Here is a 9,849-nt window from a genome sequence, read left to right on the forward strand (position 1 = left end):
TGTTACATTCACAGTACCTGGTACACAATGAATATTGTTGAAGAGAGTTAGGGAGGGATGAAGGAATCAATGAACTCAAAGGAGATGGGGTTGGGATTACTGAAAAGTAAACAAAGAGGTACTTCAACTGCATTCTTACTAAAGGTAAGGACTTTTGATTGATGTTACGGTTATTTTAGCCTTTCTTCTACACTTTACATCTTTCTTTTCCTCTGTATTAGTAGGACAGAAGACTGCATAAGGAGCTGAAATTTGGTTAGGAGAAGTAAAGGTAGTATTTGGACGTTACCATTATAGACATACCAAGGGTTCCCAGGTGGCACAATAGTAATGAGTAATAGAATCCGCTCGCCAATGCAGGAGACACAGGAGATACGGATTCAGTCCCCGAGTCAAGAAGATCCCCAGGAGAAGGAAATGGCAACCCCCTCCAGTATTCTTGTCAGGGAAGTCCCAGGGACAGAGGAGCCAGGAGGGCTGCAGTCCATGGGGTTGGAAGAAGTCAGACATGGCTGAGCACACATGTACACCAGACACAACATGCATATTAAAAGCCATGTTGATGACTTAGAGGCTGTAACAGGACCGAGTGTCCAGGAGACAGTGCCCATGAAAGACGTGAGTATTCCTGAAAGCATCTTTACTTAATTTGAAAATAACTTCCCTCTTTGTGGTACATGAGTGTTCACAGTAGAACCAGAGACTAATTTCTGAACATATGAATTTCTTCCTAAGCCAACTAGCCATATTTTGAAAAGCATTAAAGTCAAGGTATTTCAACAGAGACTTTATGTTACTCTGATAGAGCATCTCTCTCATATAATTCACTACAATAATTTTTATAAGAAAAATTTGCATGAAATTATTTTAATTACATAAAATTGCAAGTGAGCACCAGTATTTGCATTTTTAATCTTCACAAAATTCCAACAGTGCATTAAAAGTTATAGTATTTTTCCACAAGGGCCCAGATACTCAGATTATGAAATGTTAACTATTCACATGACCACAAAAACTATCCTTCTCACTTTTGGGGTCATTGCTTATAAATGCATATACTGTAGTTAAAGATAATATGTTAAGTAAGAATTTATATTTTCTACTAATATAGAAGTCTTTGTTCTTTGAGAAATTAGGACAATTCTGTAAAAAGAGAAGTAACTTCAGATTGGCAGTCATTTTAAATGATTGCCTTTCCTAGCAGCCAAGTAAATTATAATACCACATTTCTATTCAAATATATTCCTTGTTGGTTTAGATGTGATACTTTAGTGATTGGCAAATTGATTTACTTTTCAGCTATCATATTTATGAAGGCATTATTTTATTGATGTCATTTAAAAATCACTAATTTTCCCCCTTTTTCATCAGCCTACAATTGATGTTAATTGTTATTTTTTCAGAGAATGTCTTGTTAATGCAAACCAAAGACAATAGCAAGAAGAGATAGTGCTTATTGAGGTTCTAGAGGGAGCTAAGCACTTGCCATACATCAGTGCCCCTTGATCCTCACAACAACCTCTCAGAAGAGGAAAGATTATGAAAAAGTTCTCAATCTGGCTGCACATAAGAATCCCCTGACAAAATCTGATTATAAAGTACCAAAATCTGGACCCTTGTCTGGTTATTCTCATTCAGTTGTTAGGGTGCAGCTGGAAATCAGTAACTCTTATCACTCCAGCAATGAGATAAATACACAGGAGAGCAGAGAATCACTGGCCTAGGGCACTGGTCAAAAGCAAAGGCCTTTCTTTCTCAGACATGCATGTAACAGTCCCCCAGACATCAGAGTAAAAGGCAGCACCTGGTGCAACAAGTGGGTGAGGCCCAGGAGACTGCATTTCCAGCAAACACTCACATGACAGAGATGCTGCTGCTTCGTAGTCTGTAGACAGTCTGATCAGATCTACTGCTTTCCTGGCCCAGCTCTGTCACTTATTAACCATGTTTTGTTGGGCATTGGTCTTAACCTCTCTATGTTCCAGTCTCCTTTTAGGTGAAGTAGAATTATAAGCACGCCTACCTCAAAGAGTTGAGGATTATATAAAATAAATAAAGGGACAGGGAAAGCCTGGCATGCTGCACTCCACGGGGTCACAAAGAGTCAGACAGGACTTGGCAGCTGGAGAACAACAAAAGCCTTAGGCAGAGTGCTTGTCACATAGTATGTTTTCCGTTGACCTTTCTTGAAAAAGGAACTTGAAACTGAAATCTTGCTGTCAGACCCATCCTGTTCCAAGTGCCCTGTTTTCTCTCAGGGTAGCCCTCAGGCTATTTCTTCATTGCTCCATTTCTTCAGTAAGATGGCTTTTGCCATATTACAGACTTTTCAACTTGACTCCTGTGGAAGGTAAGACTTACCAGAAAGATACAGGAAGCACGAGAGGCAGGAGGCGCGTTTCTATTTGGTGTCTAAAGGTAAGTGCTCAACTTTTAAGCTTCTTCAATGCAACACTGCCATCCTCCTGTTTGCAGAAGCCACTGGTGCTTGGAGTTGTCATCAGTCATTTGTAGACTTTCTAAGTGCCTATCTTCCTTTCGCTGACAGGGAAGAAAAATTCAATTCTCCTGCAAAAGTTCCAGAAGGATCTGAACACGGGTGTTTTCAACAATCAGGAGAACGAGATCCTGAAGCAGATTGTGAAACACGACAGGGAAATGGTGCAGGCAATCCCTCCCCTCAATTACCCTCAAATGACAGCCCTGAATTCCACCTCTTCAACTACTACCCCGACCTCTCGCCTGAGGACACAGTCGCCGCCAGTGTACACAGCCACCAGTCTGTCTCATAGCAACCTGCACTCCCCCAGCCCCAGCACCCAGACCCCCCAGCCGTCAGCCATCCTCTCACCCTGCTCCTACACCACCGCTGTCTGCAGCCCTCCTGTACAGAGCCCGCTAGCCACTCGAACTTTCCACTATGCGTCCCCCACGGCTTCCCAGTTGTCCCTCATTCAGCAGCAGCAGGTTCAGCAGCCACCGCAGCCCCAGCAGCCACCCCAACCTCCACAGACCCCCGGCAGCTCCACACCGAAAAATGAAGTTCACAAGAGCACGCAGGCGCTTCACAACACCAGCCTGACCCGAGAAGTCAGGCCCCTCTCGGCCTCGCAGCCCTCGCTGCCCCATGAGGTCTCCACCCTGATCTCCAGACCGCATCCCACTGTGGGCGAGTCCCTGGCCTCCATCCCTCAACCCGTGACCACAGTCCACGGCTCGGGCCTGCAGGCTGGGGGCAGGGGCACCGTCCCCCAGCGAGTCACCCTGTTCCGACAGATGTCGTCGGGAGCCATCCCCCCCCACCGAGGAGTCCCCCCGGCCCCCCCTCCACCAGCAGCCGCTCATCCGAGAGAGGCGCCCTCAGTCTTAACTACAGACCCAGAGGCAGAAAAGCCACGATTTGCTTCAAATTTATGATCCCTGCTGATTGTCAAAGCAGAAAGAAATACTCTAACGAACTGAGGCGCTTCTCAGATCTGATTTTATTCTATCTCCTGATAGATCCCTCTAGCCTACTATGAAGAGATATTTTAGACAGCTCTGGCCTACATGCAAAATGTAATATATATATATATATATAAATATGCTATTAAATCTATATCTGAAAATCTCGAGAAGTTCAAAAGACTTGTTTAGCATTCAGTGTTATATGTCTTCCTTTCTTTAAATCATTAAAGGATTTCAAATGTTGTTGTAAGATTATTTATTTTTAACCTACTTTTACTTAATTCCTTTGATATATGTATTTCTCTATTTTATGAAGAGTTCTTGGATTCCATGGAAACAAACCTCTGATTTTAAAAAGGCAACTCAAGTGAACTGAATAGCACCAATCAAAACTTCTCTCATTAGCTGTGTCTCTGCATCTAAATTGTTAATCATTAATTACAGAGGATTAAATAGCAGATCCCATTTTCTAAATCTAAATTGTATTTTGGTGCTTTGAATTTTGAATTAGGTTAAAGAACACACCATATGCTTGGCCATGGTAGGAGACTAGCATTGGCTATGATCTCTGTAGTCATAGAGATATGACTATCTCTAACCTCAAACATGTTCATTGATCTTTCAGAAAGCTGAAGGGATATTTCTCTTCAAGTGTTATCAGACTTTTACCAAGACTCAATCAATGTTAGCTGTAAATAACTGTTTCAACCCAAATAAAAATAGTTCTTCTGTGCTGTATGAAGGTGAAAGTCATTGTTTAAGAATTTAGTTTTACTGCTTCACTTCAAAACTTAGAGTTTTAAATTTTACAAAACCTAATTGCGACAATTATTCAACTGTAATGCAATGGCTTGAAACCTACAATATTATTTTAACCTGCAATGTTTTATGCAAAATTGTATGCTTGGTTCTACAAATTGCTTGTATTATACCAAAAATCATTACTTTTCTTCTTTCTTGCCATAATCAAGCATCTGAAAATAGGCCCTGCATGCTTAGGGGGAAAAAAAGTAGGTTCAAAGCAGTCATTGTAGGGGAAAGCTTACAGTATTTCTCATTTCTAGAAAAGTATAACCATTCATTAATTGCCTATCTTAAAATTCCTGTAAGGCTGACTTGGATCTCTGACTTAAGTCTAGAAGTGAGGTTTTCACTTTCATTTAATGTTATTATTATCTTTATCATTTAAATGACAGTTTGTAAACTACAGCTTGATTTGGAGTTGGCAGTGTGTTCTGTGTCTTTCACTGTAGTTGGTAGTTTACTGTGGTGTTAATTTAAAAAATAAATACACTATAGCATCATCTGTTGGGAACATACACTTGCTCTTTGTGTATTGTTAACTAAATGGTTAGTAAATCTTCAGGAATGTGGTGACTAACATAGCCCTTAGAAAGCAGGTTTGTTATTTTAAATGTGCTGAAAAAAGTATAGACCTGGTGACATTAAGCAGGAGGTCAAAGTCAGTGTCTGCGAGCATTGTTTTGTTTTTGTGTTGTATGTTTTCTTAACTCTGTTCATGATCTGTGAACATCTGCTTCTCAGAGAAGTCCCTTAGAAATCATTTGTGCCTAACACACCCCTCGAATATGGTGGATGACTGGAACACAATTGGAAGATTCCCAATAACAGACTTCTGTAAATAACCCGAGTTAAGAGGATGACCTAAAGTGGAGGTCTTCCGTATCTCTGACACTGGCAATGCATTTAAGAAGAATTTAACAAAGATCATGCACTAAATGGGGCAGGGCCTCCAGACAGACTTGAGGACGGAAAACAAAAGCAAAACTCTAAAACGGATCTATGCCGCCTGTTATGCCTTTTATGGATATAATACTTATAATACCAAAATGAGTTGTTATGTTTAATTTCTAACAAATTCTAGCTTGTGTGAAAGGAATCAACAATGCTAAACAATGTGTAATCATGAACATGCTGGTGACCTATGATGGAGTGTCAGGAGTGGTGTAAGAAAGGGATTGTTCAGTCTACCTAGGACCTATGGGGAAGCTGCAAGACCATTTACATATCAGTACAAAACTCCTTTATTTTATTAAAATACTGATAATTAACTTCAATTTATTAAGATCATTATTGGTCCTTTGAATTATTAAAGGTTTACATTTGATAGAACTAATGGGTTTGGTAGTGAAATATTTTTATATATATAAATGTTTGGTTTTTTATTTTGAGCACTATTGAGAAACATAAGGAAAATTGAATTGCATGGTCTTTCAGTGCAACCATAAAGTTTTTATTCACTTTGTAACAGAATGGACAAAAACAAAGAACCCTAAGGTTTATATGTTAAACTAATAAAGTGGTACAGGGTAAATTATATACATATATGTATGAATATATATATTTAGGTTAAGAAGAAAATTGACTCACATTCCTGTAACATAAAAGTTCATTACTAGTTGAAAAGTGACCACTTTTCTCTGTACATAGTTAAGCCCATAAGTATGGAGTTTTAAACTGTACAGAAAGAAATGTATTTCTGAAAAGACTGATCTTTCTGCTGCTGGGAAAATAGTAGAATAGCTGATTCTCACAACAACTGTATGATCAGGGATGAATTAGATAATTTCTTTTGTCTTTGCTCAAAGCCATACATATATAAATATATATAAAGATTGTTAATAAATTCAACAAAAAATAAACTAAAATCATGAATATTTTATTTTATCAATATACACTAGTCAAACATTTTATTTAAGAGTATAGATTTGCCTCTGTCTTTCTGTCTTTATATCATCAGATGTCCAAGAGGGCTTTTACTTGATAATCGTCATAAAATTAATTATAGATATTCTCTAACTATAGAAAGAAAAGAACTTAAATAGAACGTGGATTTTCCAGCTATCCCTGTGTATTTTTCCTCTTCTATACTGTACAAGATGAGTTTTTTTTCTTCTTCACGCTGTACTTTCTTAGCATGTGGTTTTATCCAATTTCAAAACACAAATATTTCTGTGCTTTATTGGATATGGGGATGAGAAATAATTGCCCTATAATTTACATATACAAACCTATTTTATGATAGCCATCAGTCTTCTAAAGACTGGATAGTGACAGAATCTCCATATGCAAATGAATTTTGAATCAGACCTAAAAGCTTGAGTCAAGAGTGTATTACAATGAGTGAAGGATTCTCAAAAGTGTTAAGCGAAAATAGCAGGAGTGGAAATAGATTATAGTCATCAAATAAACGGCCTGTCTCCCTGTCTCTGTCACCAATCCTTAAGTGAATGCTGCCTCACTTTCTGTAGGTGGCTGTTTTTCCATTTACAAAAAAAGAACATAACATCGGCAAGACACTGCAAAGTACTCAGTCAAGCTGCTAGAATAAACTAATGGACTTGGGTGATTTAAACAATGTGATGTGTTTTGAATTTTAGATGTATTATTTCAAACCTTGAATTATTTACACTTCAAAATGCAAATGATCTGTACTTTCAAGTCTATTTTTAAAGACTCCACACCTCCTTTTTCACCTTGTGTGTTTATATGTGTTAATTTCACTATGCTACTTTGCTGCTGTGGATCTCACTATCATCATTTCATCATTTACAACATTTAGCTCTTTAAACAAGGTTTCTGCCCCTTCTGCCTCCATCCTTCTAGAATGCCATGCATACCAAGTCGCTTCAGTCGTGCCCGACTCTGTGCCACCCCATGGACAGCAGCCGACCAGGCTCCTCCATCCGCAGGAGTCTCCAGGCAAGAATAATGGAATGGGTTGCCATTTCCTTCCCCTCCTTCTAGAATATGTGCCATGAAACCCAGGTGTGATTATTTTGTTTGTAGCTACATGCTCTATTTGAAAAAATACTTATATTGTTCAATATAAATGAAATGAGGTGCTTACAGGATAATTGGATGCTGAGCATCAATAGCTGAAAGGAATGGTTAGAAATTTTTTACAGTGTGACTGGCTACATGCACTGAATTGTTACTTCTATAACTTTATTCACTCTGTCCTTTTTCCAGGAAAACAGGATGAAACAAAGATTTGCTGTATTCAAGGTTAGGTATACCTGCTACTGGCACTTGAAAGCAGTGACTTTCTTACATAATTTTGATTCCTTCCATTTATAAAAATAGCATCTATGATTTATATACTGGCCAACAGTGAAGTTAAGCATGATGAGAATCTCTGCTTTTAAAAGAGAACAAAGAAAGTAGGAAGTACCTTGCCTAAATTCATGAAGGATTTAGAAGCAGGCTGGCCATATTGCTCCTCTTCCCATTTTGGAGTTTTTCACCAGAAGCCACATTCCTCCCTTCGCTGGGAACAATTGACATTTCCATTAATATGTCATTCTGTTCTTCATCATTTCCTTCATAGCTTTAGGGTGTGAAAAGCATGAAGTTTTCTTTACAGGAAAAATTTTATGGCATATTCACAAATCTGCCCCCTGAAAAAGATAATTTTATTACAATTGTTTAGAAGAAAATCTTAGTGATTTTGTAATACTTGATTGCTTTTCAGACTTGATTACCCCCTCAATTGTATTGAGAAGGTGCATATAGTTCTGAGTTGCTCAAAATGTGATATTCAGGTATTTAACATAATGAAGTATTTCATTTGAGAAATATTAAATAGTATTAAATGGATGAAAAACTCATATACACTATATAGCATATAGTCTGCATATAACTCCATGCCAAAAATCAAGTCTTTATTAACAATATTGGCTTGTAAACAAGCATATGGAAAGATTCAAGTGATTGTCCTTTTCACAGTAATTACCTTAAAACACTAAATATATATCACAAAGCCAGTAGAATGAATCAAAATATGTTTGACCCGAGTTCAGAACAATCTAAGGACTGGTAGCAAGTTGATGTGAATATCCCCAACTGCGGGTCACCTCTACTTGGTAATAGTAAATTCCAATTTGGAAAGCAGTCAAAACTCATTTGAAATTCAATCTTCTTAAAACAATAAATCACCTAGTTTGGCATCACTTTTGCGATCAAAAACAATTGTGGTTACTTTTATGTGTGTGGCTCATAAGTGATCTTTGAAGGCCTTCTAGGCATGTTCCATGACCCTTTAAATATGTATAGCTTCCCAGATTCAGACTGTCTAGATTCTAAATGTTTGCTTCCCTGGTAGCTCAGTGATAAAGAATCTGCCTGCCAATGCAAGAGACATAAGAGACACAGATTCGATCCCTGGGTTGGAAAGATCTCCTGGAGAAGGAAATGGCAACCCACTTGCCATTCTTATATTCTTGCCTGGAAAATCTCATGGATAGAGGAGCCTGGCCAGCTACAAGTCTGGGGTCTCAGAGTTGGAATGACTCAGCAACTAAACAACTGTAGCTTTAAATCCAGCGTAAGCATCTGTTTTTACACTAACAGAAAAACAATGATCAAATCTACTGATTTGGGCTTGTTTTGCATGGTTCTTTTTTAAGGGATGATTATTTACCATACATATGACATCATATATTTCTGTGAATAAATGATATTGAATTTTAATTTCTTCATATTTAAAACTCTCAGATAATAGCTTCTTAAAATGAAACCTATAATGAACACTTAGTCTTTCCCAAGTTAATTATTAACCTGTATATAAACAACATAAACAGAAATCTACTATATGATTTTGCTAATTACTCCAAGATATGAATGTTGACAAGCTCTGAGACTTCATATTTTTATAAAATAATTTGTCATATAAATGAATAACAAATGTATGTCAAAAATTTAGCTCCAACTTGAAAGAGAGTTCTGAGTAAGCCAGTTGAAAGATTCTATCTAGATAGAACTATTTTGTAAATAAAAATTAAAATATCATTTCAACAATAATTTTTTTTTAGAAAATTATCTGGTTAAATAAAGATTGTGTGTGTGTGCACGCGCACTAAGTCACTTCAGTCGTGTCTGACTCTTTGTGAGCCTATGGACTGTAACACACCAGGCTCCTCTGTCCATGGAATTCTCCAAGCAAGAATTCTGGAATAGGTTGCCATGCTCTCCTCCAGGGGACTTTCCTGACCCAGGGATCAAAAGTGCATCTCTTATATCTCCTGCATTGACAAGCAGATTCTTTACCACTGGTGCCACCTAGGAAGCCCCTGGTTAAAGGTTATTAACCCCTTTATAAGAACCAGAGATCAAATTGCCAACATCCGCTGGATCATGGAAAAAGCAAGAGAGTTCCAGAAAAACATCTACTTCTGCTTTATTGACTATGCCAAAGCCTTTGACTGTGTGGATCACAATCAACTGTGGAAAATTTTGAAAGAGATGGGAATACCAGACCACCTAACCTGCCTCTTGAGAAACTTGTATTCAGGTCAGGAAGCAACAGTTAGAACTGGACATAACAGACTGGTTCCAAATAGGAAAAGGAGTACGTCAAGGCTGTATATTGTCACCCTGCTT

At 38.0% G+C, this 9,849-nt stretch overlaps 1 protein-coding gene across 1 annotated transcript in view; it reads left to right on the top strand.

Moving 5' to 3' along the window:
• HCN1 (hyperpolarization activated cyclic nucleotide gated potassium channel 1) overlaps positions 1-6,116 on the top strand; it is a 450,862-nt gene extending 444,746 nt beyond the window's left edge. Inside the window, exon 8 of the mRNA XM_013972798.2 lies at positions 2,549-6,116. Within this exon, the coding sequence (XP_013828252.2) occupies positions 2,549-3,417 (869 nt within the window). The 3' untranslated portion in view covers positions 3,418-6,116. The remainder of the gene's footprint in view (positions 1-2,548) is intronic.

This window comes from Capra hircus, chromosome 20, assembly GCF_001704415.2.
Source record: "Capra hircus breed San Clemente chromosome 20, ASM170441v1, whole genome shotgun sequence".
In the NCBI taxonomy this organism is placed as follows: domain Eukaryota; kingdom Metazoa; phylum Chordata; class Mammalia; order Artiodactyla; family Bovidae; genus Capra; species Capra hircus.